The following is a 15,041-nucleotide window of genomic DNA, read 5'->3' as shown; positions in this document are numbered from 1 at the left end:
TTGCAAAGGCTCATGGGAAATGGAGGAAATAGCAAATAGTGGGGTTTTTTTCCTTGACTTAGCTTTGTCACTCCTTATATAACATCAGGTTGTCTTTTTTTGGGTGAACATGTAACTCTTTTACAAAAAAACAACTCCAAATGTTACTGTAGTGTATCAATGTATTTTTTGTTTTCCAAAAATATAGTTTTTACATAATTTTCCTAAGATTTATTGGGGTCACCAACCTGCAATTGGCCCTTTAAATGATAAGGTGTTCAAACTGTATACAATAATCAATACAGCGGGGAAAACCCTTTTAGTTTCAGATTTGGATATTTCAGATGTTCCTGCGGGTTTTTATCAGGCTTAAAAAGACAAGTGAAGGCTTAGATCACAGACTTCAGCTGACAAAAGCTACTTCAGCATTATAAATGCAAGCCCACTCAAGTAGTAACTGAGTCAAACAAGACAATTGCTGAGAATAGTGATTTATTTTGTTACACACACAGTCTTTTCCTTATTATAGTAGCACTTATTTAGGATTATCTTTACAGCATCCAACAGCAATATGTTAAACTTTGCTTTTATGACAGTGTTTCAGAGCATCTTTCAGTGCTGCCAGCACCATGTCAACATTGGCCTTGTTGCTGTTACATCCCATAAGTCCCACACGCAGGACCTGAAAAGACCAAAAACATCTGGGAGTAAGGCTACACGGGACTTTTGGGCATAAATAAAAAGTAAAGAAGTGGGTATTCAAACACATAATCTCTTACCAAACCAACAGATGGTCCAAGGCCCCCAGAAATCTCCAGATTATGTGTTTTCATGATGTAGGATGTGATCTCTTTCCAGTCATATCCATGAGGAGCAACAATAGTGGTAACCGTAGGCAGTCTTGCTTTCTGTAACAACCACTGAAGTCAGAACATTTTCCCCTTTCCATCTTTTGAGATTTCTTGTTACCACAGTTGTTTGTATGACATAAATTACACCACAGGTGGAAATTTCATGGTTGTGTTAAAACTCACTTTTTCTTTGACAAAAAGCTTAAGACCCATGTTCTCTAGGCCAGCGTGAAAATACTCTGCCACTTTTTCATGTCTTTCCCATGAACTCTCCAGACCCTTAGAATGATAGGAAAAAAGGCTTAATGACAGACAATCCAAATATTAAAGTATATATTTACCCACATCCCATATTTTCATTATGTTCATATTCATTTTAAGGATACTAATATAGGTTTAGTGTACAACACTAGTAGTCTGCAGATATGCTCTCAGCTCTATGAGGCTATGCTCAGGTGCAGTGGTGCTTTGATACCATGAACATGCTGATTCTTAATGAGTATATTTACTTTAATTTTTGCTAATTTGTTTGGTCATGAACCAATATCATATCAACCAATAACCACAGTGGTTAGCACTGTCGCCTCATGGCTGTGTGGAGTTTGTGTGTTCTCCCTGTGCCTGCGTGGGTACTCTAGCTTCCTCCCACAAGCCCAAAAACATGCACATTAGGTTACCTGGCTACTCTACATTGTCCCTAGGTGTGCGTGTGTGAATGTGGTTGTCTGTCTTTGCGTGTTAGCCCTGCAATTGACTTCCGACCAGTCCAGGGTGTACCCTGATGGATAAAGTGGTATAGAAAATGGATGGATGGATATATGGTTATGAACCTAATTACGGGACACATTAAAATTTACACCTCATGGTGGTTAAAATACTTGGTTTGAACACATGTCCCACCTCTTCAGCAAGGACAGCCAGACTTTCCCTCAGAGAGTAAAAAGCAGTGATTGGACCTGTGTGGTGATATCTATAGAGAGGAAACAGAGACGATCGAGCAATGTTCAGAAATTGTGGAAGTATGGCTAAAAATGAGTTCCTGTCTGCAGGGAAATAGAAAGATGTCTTACACTCTCGATGGCCTGTCATCACATCCCCAATAGTTTGCAAGCCAACTCAAATCCAAGAAGAATGACACAGGCTTTGTCTTCCGGTTGAATATTTTCTGGCTGTGGGTAGAGTCAGCCTTTGATAAACATGTTACTTACAATATACTCTAAACTATTTCATGTTTATATATTTCTCACCATGCTCTTTCACTGAAGGAAATGGGTGCTGTACCAGGAGGAGCATTCAAAACCTTTTGGGAACCAGTGTATAGGATGTCTATCCCTGCAAATACACAAATACTCACAATAAAACTGTATTTGGTGTCATCACAACAGCTACTGTGACACAGTAAATGTTTCATAAACCTTCCCAGAGAGACTTGAAACATCTAGCAGAATTTAATACTCAACCTTGCTGGTCCATGTATAGAGGGGCCCCTCCCATTGACGCCACAGAGTCGACCAGAAATAAACAGTTATACCTGCATGCATAAATTGTAACTATTATACGGCCTTATTTTTGTTACAGATGTGATGACGATTGAGGTGTGAACCCTGCATCTTACTTATGGCATAGCTGTCCGATCCCATCTAAAGGATGCAAGACTCCTGTAGAAGATTCTCCGTGTGCCAGGAAGAACACCACAGGCCTGTATTTTGATAAGGCCTGTAAAAAGACAACAGTATGATCACACGGGCCATAACTTTGAAAGAATTCACTGAGTGACCTGATAGCTGGTGAGACTGGTACCTGCTCAATTTCTGTGTTTGTGAAGAAACCACCGGGGGGCGCTACAATGGTATTTACTCTGGCACCTGTTGGATTGACACACAGAACTTCTGTGATTGAACCTCAGAATGTTTTAAAATATATTTTTTAATTAATTTTTATGCATTGAACATGTGCACTGTAGTTTTATATTAACATACCAAATGTAATCCACAGCTGAAAATAGTCCCCAACAAATGCACTGTTTGTTAAAAACTACACTGCTCAACTGTTTGAAATTCTTGGGCCATTTTCAAATGAAACTACTGTATTTGTGATCTGGTATTAAAGACTTACACCTTAAGCAGAATACACTGGACTTGGAATTGAAAGCCACAGACAGAGAATTCGGAAATTATTGAGAGATGGACATATACATTGTTGACTTTGGTATTTTCGAAGTATTTATGGATAGAAAAATATCAAATGCAGTCAGCCTTACCTATCCTCTCAGCCATTTCTGCTGCCCGCTCTCCCCATATGCCGTTGACGGCAGTCAGCACGCTCTCCCCGGGCTCCACTGTGTTGAAGATGGCGCACTCCATAGCAGTGTGGCCAGTACCACTCACAGCTAAAGTCATCTGGTTCTGAGTCTGGAACGCGTACTGAATTCCACTTTTGATGTCATTCATTATCTGGAACATAAAGTATTTTGATAATAGTTCTGATTCCAGATTCTCAGATGGTTTACTTTGTCTTAAACTGAATACCTTTTGGGTTTTGGATTTTTGCTCAGACAAAACAAGACATTTAAACATGTCAGTTGGAACTTTTATAAAATTGTGATAGACATTGTTTTACTCATCTGACATTCTATGGACCATACTGTTTAATCAAAATAATAACTGACAAATTATTCAACAATGAAAATAAATCTTAATGTTTATTATATTAATGATGTATCTATCTCTGCCACTTGCTCTCATACACATCAATCCAGCCACTGGCCTCACCCTAGTTTAATTCTAATCTTAACTTTAAGTCTTAACCTTCAGCCAGTCCTATGAAATGGGGAAAACAGGTCAAAATGTCCTCATAATGCAGAAATGTGTGAAAATGTTTTGTTTTGAAAAATTTGTTCTTACAAAGATAGCAAAACAAGCACACCATTGCTTTCCAAACTTTTAAGCAAAGTGACTTAGATTTAGCAATTTCTTGTTTGGAAATTGGAAAAAAGTAACCTGTAAAAATGTACTTCAGTAAGTGCAAAGTGTAAAGACACTTATGTTCAGTAGGCTTAGATGCACATAGTGGTTTTCCACCAGTGAAAACACAAGATATGGGGTAGAATGTAACTTAGAGCTCTGTCTTTGAAAGAAGTAACTGCCGAAGTTAACTTAATGTGTTTTTTCTTGTGCCTGTCTATCTTGACAGGCTACGTCATGTGTGTTAAACCCGCTGAGTTACCTCAAATATCTCAGGATGCATATGTCCAATGACGGGATTGGCCCCAGCCTCTAAGATTCGTGGAGGAACATTAGAAGGGCCTGGTCCAAACATGTGACGATGTGGAACCACCATCGGTTTCTGCAGGCATTTAGGTGGGGGTACGGAGACAGATGACATGTTCCCAGCAGTGTGATCAACGCAGTAAAACCACAAAAAAAAATGTGGAAGCAGGTAAAGCAAAACCTCAAATGAGCACACCCCTCAGTCTGACCAGTGAGGTCCTCAGGTCAGGAATCTGTCACAACATTTTCTGCTTTTATCTCTGTCTTTTTATGTCAACACTTGTTGCTTCCTGTGCGCAGTGAGCTCAGGTATCTTGATACTTTCCCATTTTCAAAGATAAACAAGTCACCCGAACAATGTTAATCATTGACTGCAGACTCTCCAGAGCACCAGTTTTAACTCTTACTCTGCTACACATTCGCCTTAATAAACAGGAGACATAAACAGTCAAACCTATTTTCCACAACTTACAAGTGTAATTTATTTTGTTAGCCTACATATTGAAAAGTTAATTGCAGGTTCTGCCCAATTAAAGTTAGTTAGACACATTTTTGTTTTCAGTTGTTATTTTGATGTTGTATAATGACCAAATTTTGATTTCTGGAGATTTTCTTTTAATTAACATTAGAAGAAATAAGACCAGTGTCACCACCAGCGTCATGTATTTTGTCAAGTAGTTCTAGTACACTCAGTTTGATCCACATGCCCAGAACATCCAAAAAATGATTAGTTTTCTAGAATGATATGTTGTATAACTGCAGGAATAACTTGTGTTGTAATGTAAAGTAAGCTTTCATTCAAAATTGAAGGAAAATGATTTGAAAATATCTTGCCAAAACAATAAAACAAAAGAATGGCTGTGCGTCATATCTCATCAAAGAAGGAACGTGTTTTCTTCCTCTGGCTTCATAAATATAATATAATAACGATAAAACCTTGAAAAATTCTGCTTTACAGATAATCACAAATTGGAATGTTTAATTTTGATCAATTGTGATAACAAACACCACAAGGTAATAAGAAGTGTTGCTATCTGTTAAAAATTAAAACTGTGCTGTAAACATTTTTAGATAATCAAATGTAAAGAAAAGCACTGTGAGAGAAATGAAGAACACTTTCAGACAACACAATAAGTCAGAAACGTTGAGGTTGACTCTAGCAGCTTGTTGTTGTCATTATGCTTCACAGCTGGGCTTGACTTTTCCTCTGAGGGATGAGGAGAAGCTTCCCCAGAGGCTCGGGGCAGAAGGAGCCTTCTCTGTACACCAGCCGCCCCCTGACAATGGTGGCACACACCACTCCCTGCAGTGTGATGCCGAGGTAAGGAGTTAGCTGTGAACACACACACACAATCATATTTATATAAAATGTTCTCTATACATCACACCGCTTACATATTTAACATGTTTACCTTATTCTTGTGATGCACACTTGCTTCTTTAATCTGTGAGCATGACAGAAAATGAAACTAAGGTTAATAAATGCAAGCGTAGCTGTGAGAAAATCCTGGATATGGAATCATATAGGGTGTTAACTGATGTTAAGGACTCTTTATACTAACTTCAAATTCTCTCTCTGGGTCCCATATGACCAAGTCAGCATCGTAGCCGGGGGCGAGGACACCCTTCTGGTTGTCAAGGCTACACAACTGGGCTGTTTTACGGCTGAGGAGTCTCGCCACATCACACAGCTGAAAGCCTCTCTTGCTAGCTGAACTCCAGAACAAAGGCAAACCTTCAAATAGTTAAAAAAAAAAAATAGGATGTAGTGACTAACAGGCCTAGAGAACATAAAGTTGACACCATGAAATATTTATTCTCCACTGCATTCATTAAATCTTTCTTACAGGTTCAATCACATCAGGAAGTGTTGTAATCCTGTGAGGTGATGAATCCACAAACACTGTGGATCTGTGGCAGAGCCTTCCTGATGTCAGACTTTGACCACTCTCTCAGACTCTGTGTCTGAACAGTAAATAATTGTTCTGTCCTCTAAACTGCACTCAGCTTTGTTTACCTCTCTGTGAACTTTGCTCAGTGTCAGTGATTGTCAGAAAGATTTTGGCTGGGAGGAGGGAAGAATGGAGCAACTAATCCACCCTAAGAGAAAATTTGCATAGAAATTCTCTGTAATATTGCCCAGGCCAGGCTTAAGTTGTACATTTTGTAAACCAGTATCTCCCTCAGATGTACAACAGGACAAACAGGATTTGTCATTTAGGCACTAATCCTGCAGCTGATTCACAGAAAGTGAATAATGAGAAAACTGCCATGACTTTGTCATAGCTGCCACAGAAATTTTACAGCTATGCTGGTGCATTTTCCACTTCAGGAGTGCTACATTCAGATAAGAACTGTAAAGTCACATGCAAAACCTCTATAATAATCAGTATAGAGTGTTATAGATAGATCATCATTTCACTGCTGTGAATTAGATCAGGGCACTGACTGTCAGTTCAATGAACATGAGACACTGATAAGTCAGTGACCTTTGACACAATTTTAAATCAGAGTGAGATAATGTCACATCAATTATACAGTGCATCTGGAAAGTATTCACACCAAAATAGATTAAATTAAATTTCTTCCTCAAAATTCCACACAAAATACCTCATAATAACAAAGTGAAACAAGTTTGCTTTTCATTAAAAATGAAAGACAAAACATGTAACATGTACATAAGCATTCACACCCTTTGCCATGACACTCAGATGAGCTCAGGTGCATCCTGTTCCCATTGATCATCCTTCAGAGGTTTCTGCAACTTGAGTTGAGTCCACCTGTGGTAAATTCAGTTGATTGGGCATGATTGGCACACACCTGTCTATATAAGCCCTCACAGTTGACAGTGCATGTCAGAGCACAAACCAAGCCATGAAGTCAAAGGAATTGTCTGTAGACCTCTGAGACAGGATTGTCTTGAGGCACAGGTCTGGGGAAGGGCACAGAAAGATTTCTGCTGCATTAAAGGTCCCAAAGAGCACAGTGGCCTCCAACAGTGGCCTGCCCAACTAAACTGAGTGATTGGGGTAGAAGGGCCTTAGTCAGGGAGGTGAACAAGAGCCCAATGGTCACTCTGACAGAGCTCCAGTGTTGCTCTGTGGAGAGGGGAGAACCTTCAAGAAGGACAACCATTTCTGCAGCACTCCACCAATCAGGCCTGTATGGTGGAGTGGCCAGACAGAAGCCACTCCTCAGTAAAATGCATATGAAAGCCCATCTGGAGTTCGCCAAAACCTGAAGGACTCTCAGACCACGAAAAACAAAATTCTCTGGTCTGATGAAACAAAGATTGAACTCTTGGCATGAATGTCAAGTGTCATGTCTGGAGGAAACCAGGCACTGCTCATCACCTGGCCAAAAGCATTCCTACTGTGAAGCGTGGTGGTGGTAGCATCATGCTGTGGGGATGTTTTGTGGCAGCAGGAACTGGGAGATCCGAACCCCGAGGGAAAGATGCCTGCAGCAATGTACAGAGACATCCTTGCTGCAACCTGCTCCAGAGTGCATTGGACCTCAGACTGTGGACAACTTCCAACAGGACAACGACCCTAAGCATACAGCCAGCACCACAAAGGAGTGGCTTTGGGGCAACTCTGAATGTCCTTGAGTGCCACAGACTTGAATCCTAATGAGCATCTCTGGAGAGATCTGAAAATGGCTATACACTGACACTCTCCATCCAATCTGATGGAGCTTGAGAGGTTCTGCATCGAGGAGTGGGAGAAACTGCCAAAAAATAAGTGTGCCAAGCTTATAGCTTATACTCCAAAAGACTGCAGGCCATAATTGCTGCCAAAGGGGCTTCAACAAAGTATTGATCACAGGGTGTGAATACTTACGTACATGTTACATTTTTGGTTTTTTATTTTTAATAAATTTGCAATTCAAGCAATTCAAATTCAAGCAATGAATTGTCTTGGTGTCTTGGTATGCTGAAGCATTGAGGTTTCCCTTCACTGGAAGAAAGAGGCCTAATCCAACCCCTGCTAAATAGCCCCATAAAGTCTATATTGTGTGTTTACTTAGCTTTAATTTTGTCTGTTGCTGGGCTACAGTATAGTCAGTTTATCAGAGCTTTTAGCTGAAAACAGCTGTCTAACACAGGTGGAAATGTGGCTGATGAGAGCAGTTAGAGTGAACCAAACAGTCAAGTTGTCGACATTGAGCTGAAAGAGCAGAAGCAAACTGCACGAGCTACTTACATGTCACTACAATTGACCCCATTCACATTACACATAGTTATTTAATTGTTGAAATATTGATCTGTGTAATTTGTATTTCTATTTACACTGACCTATCAGTGATGTTGGTTATGTAGCCGTTTTGGCCTCATTTTATTGACACTTAGGGTAATTCTTTCACCAAGTGAGAGATATCAAACAGTAGCTCTCAGTAAGTCTGCATATCTCCCACCCATAATCACCAGTACCGGGCTGTTGTGAATGATTTCACCATTTAGTTGCTTGTATTTACAGTCTCTAAGATATGACATGAAGGCAGCTGTGACAACTTGGTCTTCAAGTCCTTGACTTTAGTTTTTACTGGGGCCTTAAAAGGGGCAGAATATCCAATGCACAAAATGAATAAGGCAACAGGACATCCTGGAAAGAGACTAATGGCCACGACAGTTCACTGAATTAGGGAGTGGGCTGAGGTGCAACTTTTTAGGGACATATTTAATACATAAAATTCCAAATCATTTCATGAAATTATGATTTGGAATGAATGATGAATTGTTGTTACCAAATTGTAGAGAAGAAATTCCTCCCCAAGCTTGTGTGAAGTCTCCACTGTCCAGTTTCTTCAGGTCAGGGGTGCAGGGGGAATGATCAGACACCACCATGTCAATCTCCCCAGTTTTCAGTGCAGTCCATAACTGCTCCTGTGGGGACGAAATCAATCATTCGCTAGTAACCAAAGAATAATAAAGCAAGTGCTGCAAAGTTTTATGTTGAGGCTAAAAATATTCATCTGCTATGCACCCCATTCTATTTACCCGGTTAACAGATCCTCTGATGGGGGGGCAGCACTTGAATTGCGTGGCCCCTGCATCTATGTCCTCTGCACACAGGCTGAGGTAGTGGTGGGTAGTTTCCACTGTCAAGGGGGCTCCGGCCAGCCGAGCTTCCTGGATGATTTTCAGAGGCTTCGCAGAGGACAAGTGTACTATATGGCACCGCACCCTGCAGCACAGATGGTTAGCTGATTGTGGCGCCAATGCAACAAACACAGCAAAATCCTGCTGATGGTCTTACTGGTACTGGAGGCAGAGGTCTGTGACGACGCGAATTGCTTCTACCTCCATGACATCTGGCCGGGACTGCAGAAAGGTGGAGTACTGAGTAGGGTCTGTATGGAGGGGGTGTAGGCAAGAGTGTGGAACATGTAAGCATTCTTTACTGAAAACAAATTCTATTCAGTCAGTGCTGACAACTTTAAAAAAAAAAAAAATTCCAATACAGATCTTCTTGTTTCAATTATTGTTTACCCCCTTTCTCCTTTGTTGTCTGCTCAACATCTCTCTCTGCATGAAACTACGGGAGACAATACGGAAGGCATTTTAATTACCCGGATTTTATCTGGGAATGTGGATTTAAAAGCACTATGAAAAGTACTGCAGGCGGTGAGTTACCAGCAGGACACTTCCTGTGCCTTGCAGCTGCTTCATGGCTGTGTGTAGATCACAGTTGGCAACATGAGGAAACTCCTCCACCCCACTGTGGATGAGGAAACACTTGAAGCCAGCCACGCCAGCCTGGATCATGGGCCGAAGTTCTAGCTATAGGGAGAATCAGTTATTCGTGTATGTTCTGGTCACAGAGAAGCAGCACAGTCTGACTGAGAATGACAATGTGTTTATTTTGTCCAAGCCATTTTATTGTACCTGATTGCCAGGAATCACACCTCCCCAGAAGGCTGTGTCCACAAAACACTTCCCCGACGCCTCCTGCAGCTTCTCATGAAAATTACCAAGTGTGGTAGTTGGAGGGATGCTGTTTCTATTTTAAAAAAGAAACAAAAATGACTGGTGGCACCTTAAAGGTCTAGTGTGGCATCTGGTGCATCTGGTGATAGTATCTGCAGACTGTAACCAACTGAATACCCCTCGCCTTAATCAGCTAAATACATTCAGCTCTATCAGTCCTCAGTATCAAAGCTTAATGTGGCCTGTTAGCATACCAGCTAGGCTAAAGACAAGACAGTTAAAGCAAGGACAGCAGCAAACATTATTCCACTAGCTTGATGAAAGTGGTAGTTCAGATATCTAACTTTATTAATATACTAATAATATAATATGTTATTAATCTTTTATTAGCCTTTTGATTTTGAAAAGTTGCATTGTGTGTCATCAATAATTTAAGATGTTAACTTCTGACCAAGATTGAAATAATCTATTTATGCTACAAACACACAGTTTTTGAGTTAAAGACTGTTGTTATAAAAGATGACATAATGCAAGTATTACAGTTTTTGATTTGTACAGTCTACTCAGCCCACACAATACTTTCCTCTCAGCTCAAAGAATTTAGAAATAACATTGCTAGTTGTAGTCTGTCATCTGAATATGCAGTTAGTTGGCCACAAAAATAATGCGTGTAAAAATTAAATTCCCATAAATACAAGGACTTCACATAGCAAAGACTGTAAGATGCTCACTTCACATCTTAAACTACTGCCCATTTAATCTTTGCCTGAGGAGAACTTAAAAGCAGTAATGTCACAATCTGTTTACCCTGCGACCTTTACTTTCCACCAGTGATAGTGGGCATTTATTGATTTCAGAGGGAGGAAGTGTCCAACTTACAGGGGCATGTCCACAATCGTTGTCACCCCTCCAGCTGCAGCAGCCTTGGTGGCGGTCCAGAAACCCTCCCAGGAGGTGCGGCCTGGTTCATTCACATGTACGTGGCAATCTACAACTCCTGGCATCACCACACTGTCACCCACATCCAGCACCTGTCATCATATTTGGGTTACATACGGGATAACACCACTGTTTACATGCAAAAAGATGATTAGGAGTGTTATATTAATGTATTTGACCTGCACACATTGAAAATGCATATAAAAATGGGTGGATGTCTCCCTCCATATGCCTACTTTCTTTCCACCAGGTGGAGTATCAGCTGGGACCAATGAGTCAGCTTACCTCACAGGCAACATCCCCAGAAAAGTCCCTGTGTGAGAGTATCTGGTGGATTTTGCCATCCTTTATTACAATCACAGCAGGACGAAGTTCGTCACCCACCAGTACCCTGTTACTCCTCACTGCACCAACCGCTGATGCAAGCTCCATGTCTGGCTTTACGGAGCGTTCATGAGTACAGCAGACTCTCCGGACTCTGCTTCTGCTCTTCAGCAGTTCAGTGGCCTAAGGCTGAGGCACCACCCCTTGCCTGTCGGTTCAAAGGATAGTCATTTGTTGACTTTTCTTACGTGTGACAATGCTGAATTTCAGATCCAAGCATTTAAGATAATTCACATTCTGATATAAGAGCACTGATTAGATGCATATAAGAATATAGTTAAGTATGGTGACTATAAACCCAGATTTTTAGTTTTAATCAAGCTTTTTAGTTGCCATTTGTTAATCTTTTGTGTTTAGTAAAAAAGTTGGTCTCGTTGCAAAATACAAGTCGTTGATTGCAATATTTAAGTGAAATGTTTAATGCAACGATCGTGTCTAGTAAACATTGCACGCTATGCTATGTTTCTGCGAGGGGAGGAGTTTATTCGAAATTTGAAGCTCGCTGTAATTAGTGTCAACCTTCCTGTGGCTGCTGCGCCCTGAAACCAACAGACAGAGGACTTTTCAGGAATGGAGGGCTTCTGGAGTGCGACTTCATACAGGTGAAAGGTGAGTGTTTTAGTGTACTTCCGTATCTTCTTGGGAAATAGATTTATTCGAAAGACAACAGCTGATCTAAACGCACGAGTTAGCTCCGCATTGAAGTCTTTGTCGCTGTCACCATTTCAGATTAGCTAAGGTTAGAAGAAGTTAGCGTTTAGGTTATTATTCTTATTGTTTTGTCGAGCCACTGTTGAGCTAAATAGAGAGCGCTTAATGGCAGCCTTCAAATTGGTTCGAACTCGCTATTACCGTAGTGTCTCATATACAGAGGCACTTGAAAACATTGGGGAGGCTGGCTTGGCCGCAGTCCATGAGAGTGGGTTAATTCATGCATGTGCCGATATTTTAAAAGAACGATCAAAAGCAGATATTGGTGATCTTTTTTTCACTTCACCTGTTTTAGTTTAGGATTTTCAGTGATGCCTTGGAGCTGCATGTATTGTGAGTTCATATGTGATAAAAGGGGTTACTTGTTAAAACATTACAGATTAAAACATGGAAGCTCCGGTAGAACAGAACTACACCCAGACTGTTTGTGCACATTCAACTCCATTAATGTCCTGCCATCCAAACTTCATCAGGAAGCAAGTGATGCAGAGCTGTGCCAAACCGTCTTTCATTGTCAGTCATGTGATTTTTCAGCATCCTGCACAGAAACAGATTTTTTTTTCCTCTCATTTGCTAAAAACATATTTAAAAGTTAATCCCAGAGTGCAGTGTCCATACAAATCCTGCAACTTTCATACTAATGTGTGCTCCACATTTAATGCACATGTGAGTAAAGAGCACAGAACTGGACTGGATAATGTTGAAGCCAGAGGTAGTCTAAGGGAATGTGACAGAAGAAACAGCTCAAGAACATGTGCTTCAAAATGACATGCTCCATCCAGAAGACAGTGAGGATCACAGCAAAGCAAAGATGAGCTGCACGATTTAAGTGAGCATTTAGAGCGCAGCTTTGCAGCCCTGTTTTTAAAGATGCAAACTTTTCTTCATGTTCCTGAAAATGTTCCGTACAAGACGTTTTAGAGCACTTAGTACAGTTGTGTGAAATGTCTCAGCCACTGCAGCACAATTCAGTCAGAGACGGAGAGAAACGTCACACAGACGTCGATGATTCAGCTGTTACAGGAATAGTCAGGGCTGTCTCACAAAGCGATGTCACAACAAAAGTTTGTGGCAAGGATGGCCCCTTATCAACCACTAGAAGAAGGGCAACATATTCTAACATATTCTGTTCTAACATGTATTGTCATATTACTTCCTAAGACTAATGAACCAGCTGACATCCACACACTGGTGCTCAGAGGACTTCCTCTTCTGCTTGGTGACAAGCCTACAGACTTCTACAAAACATGCATTGTAAGTATCCTGTCAATATCTATTAAATTACCATTATTCAATAGGTCTCATTTTTGATAGTTATCAAAATGATGATTATTTTTTGCTTTTTTTTCCTTGTACCTTTTCCATTTAGACCTGTCAAATACAGCACAAAATGGCCTTTTATCCGGTTGTTCCAGTTATCATTTGTACAATCTTTTCATCCAGTTTCTGCTTAGGTTCACCCTCATGTATTAAATCTATTTCAGAGTCACAACCAAATCATACTTTTGCTGTTGTGTCTAACTCTGATGATTTGACAAAATTCTATTTGCATTTTCCAACAATATCGGTAATTGTTTAATAAGAATATGATTTTATCTTTTTTTTAGGGTGATGATGGTGACTCGTTCCACCAAGTTGACATTGGGATCCTCATTGTTGAACATGAAGGTACCGAGCTGTTGCCTCCCCTCAATTTCAGTCCATCATCCTTAAAGATTGTCATTGAGGGAGAAACTGTCATGGACAGTCTTCAGGACTTGCCAAAGGCTGCATGCATCCTGTTTGGACTGATGTAAGCATTACACCTGAACTATCCCAAGTCCATGAGAAACACCTTCCACTTCATCCAGCAGGTGCTCCTGATGTTGGGGCATACTGACCTGAAACCAGCTGACAGTTTAAAGGAAAAATGTATACAGGGCCATATCAGAAAACCTCAACTTGTACCTGTTTGGTCTACTTGTACTGAGGTGCAAATATTTGCATTTCAGATTTTGTGGACCGTTTTAATGCCGTTCTTTTTTGTACAATTTTGGCAAGTTGATGTTGTTGCAGGCTATTATTTAGAAAATAAAACATGTTGAACCTAATGAATTGATGTTCTGAATTATTATTTCTTTCTTATTTTATTGTATAAAATACAATAATAAAAAACTACTAAAGATGTATATATATGTATGTATGTGTATATATTTAGTTTAAAAATGATTTTAAGTAATGAGAAATAATACATATTAGATTGTTTGCTATATATATATATATTTGTATGTTGAACTTAAAATAGTAATTTTTTACGAAAAGAAACTAATTAGTCATGTGAGATAAATATTTTTAGTAAAGACTATTGCATTTAATTAAGGTGTTACATTAATACAACTTAAAATGCCTAGTTTAACCACTGTGTAAAAACTTTAAAAACCATTTAAGGCAATTGGTTTCCGTGCGTTGTTCTAGTAAACTCAACTAATTGGGGTTAAGAGTGATACTGGAAAGTGAAGAAATGGGACACAGTGTGTACACAACAACAACAGCAACAACTGGGTAGACATCTTAAAAGTTCGTATGGACAAAGTCCACTTAAAGAGGCTGTGTACTACATACTCAAAACCCAGTGATAATTTGTACATAGGCCAGCTGTGGTATGGGACGGGGACACAGTGTGGGTCTAGAAAATTACTTCAAAAATACTATTAAAATCAGAAAGAATGGTATGAAAATTTGAGTTTACCAACATTCTTGGTTTAAAAAACATCTCAAAACATTTTCAACGCAATGCATTTCGCAGATTTAACATATACAACTGGTCAAGTCTAGTTACCTTCACAATACACGAACTGTGTACTGTGTGTACTTCAAATGTCTTTGTTGCTGCTGTTTTTTAATCAAAGCCCACATGGAGGATATTGTCCTTGTAAAGGAGAGGAACACTTATTGAAAATGTTCGTCTTCCGTTCTTGTAAATGTAAAAAAAATCGTCTG

At 39.9% G+C, this 15,041-nt stretch overlaps 2 protein-coding genes and 1 long non-coding RNA gene across 3 annotated transcripts; 1 reads left to right on the top strand and 2 right to left on the bottom strand.

Moving 5' to 3' along the window:
• Window positions 1-454: 454 nt before the first annotated feature.
• Window positions 455-4,611, bottom strand: agxta (alanine--glyoxylate and serine--pyruvate aminotransferase a). The gene is made up of 11 exons (XM_046391477.1): window positions 4,056-4,611; window positions 3,091-3,283; window positions 2,631-2,695; window positions 2,446-2,546; window positions 2,291-2,361; window positions 2,078-2,162; window positions 1,901-1,999; window positions 1,731-1,800; window positions 1,014-1,109; window positions 759-887; window positions 455-661 (listed from the first exon to the last, which is right to left on the bottom strand). Exons 1-11 carry the CDS (start codon window positions 4,212-4,214, stop codon window positions 554-556), a joined length of 1,176 nt encoding a protein of 391 aa, XP_046247433.1. The 5' UTR covers window positions 4,215-4,611; the 3' UTR covers window positions 455-553.
• Window positions 4,612-4,771: 160 nt separating this feature from the next.
• On the bottom strand, window positions 4,772-11,465 carry zgc:103559 (Allantoinase, mitochondrial). Its single transcript, XM_046391474.1, has 11 exons — window positions 11,253-11,465; window positions 10,908-11,059; window positions 9,987-10,101; window positions 9,735-9,881; window positions 9,591-9,636; window positions 9,358-9,451; window positions 9,099-9,285; window positions 8,846-8,984; window positions 5,662-5,834; window positions 5,512-5,544; window positions 4,772-5,432 (listed from the first exon to the last, which is right to left on the bottom strand). The coding sequence occupies exons 1-11, from the start codon at window positions 11,397-11,399 to the stop codon at window positions 5,283-5,285; spliced, it is 1,383 nt and encodes a 460-aa protein (XP_046247430.1). The 5' UTR covers window positions 11,400-11,465; the 3' UTR covers window positions 4,772-5,282.
• On the top strand, window positions 11,462-14,131 carry LOC124060468. Its single transcript, XR_006843580.1, has 3 exons — window positions 11,462-11,960; window positions 13,224-13,316; window positions 13,670-14,131. It is a non-coding gene; the product is annotated as an uncharacterized LOC124060468 (long non-coding RNA).
• The last annotated feature ends 910 nt before the right edge of the window (window positions 14,132-15,041 follow it).

This window comes from Scatophagus argus, chromosome 6, assembly GCF_020382885.2.
Source record: "Scatophagus argus isolate fScaArg1 chromosome 6, fScaArg1.pri, whole genome shotgun sequence".
Lineage (NCBI taxonomy): Eukaryota > Metazoa > Chordata > Actinopteri > Scatophagidae > Scatophagus > Scatophagus argus.
The sequence above is the reverse complement of the archived record's forward strand: the minus strand, read 5'-3'. Positions and strand labels throughout refer to the sequence as shown.

Excerpts from the sequence above, each read along its gene's own strand:
- zgc:103559 (XM_046391474.1), bottom strand. The coding sequence starts at position 11,399 with ATGGAGCTTGCATCAGCGGTTGGTGCAGTGAGGAGTAACAGGGTACTG. Across the intron at positions 9,637-9,734 it reads GCACAGGAAGTGTCCTGCTG|TTTCATGCAGAGAGAGATGT; the intron begins GTAACTCACCGC and ends TGTCTCCCGTAG. Across the intron at positions 5,433-5,511 it reads GTGTGCATCACAAGAATAAG|CTAACTCCTTACCTCGGCAT; the intron begins GTAAACATGTTA and ends GTGTGTTCACAG.
- agxta (XM_046391477.1), bottom strand. The coding sequence starts at position 4,214 with ATGTCATCTGTCTCCGTACCCCCACCTAAATGCCTGCAGAAACCGATG. Across the intron at positions 2,362-2,445 it reads ATCGGACAGCTATGCCATAA|GTATAACTGTTTATTTCTGG; the intron begins GTAAGATGCAGG and ends TTATGCATGCAG. Across the intron at positions 662-758 it reads TTGGACCATCTGTTGGTTTG|GTCCTGCGTGTGGGACTTAT; the intron begins GTAAGAGATTAT and ends TGGTCTTTTCAG.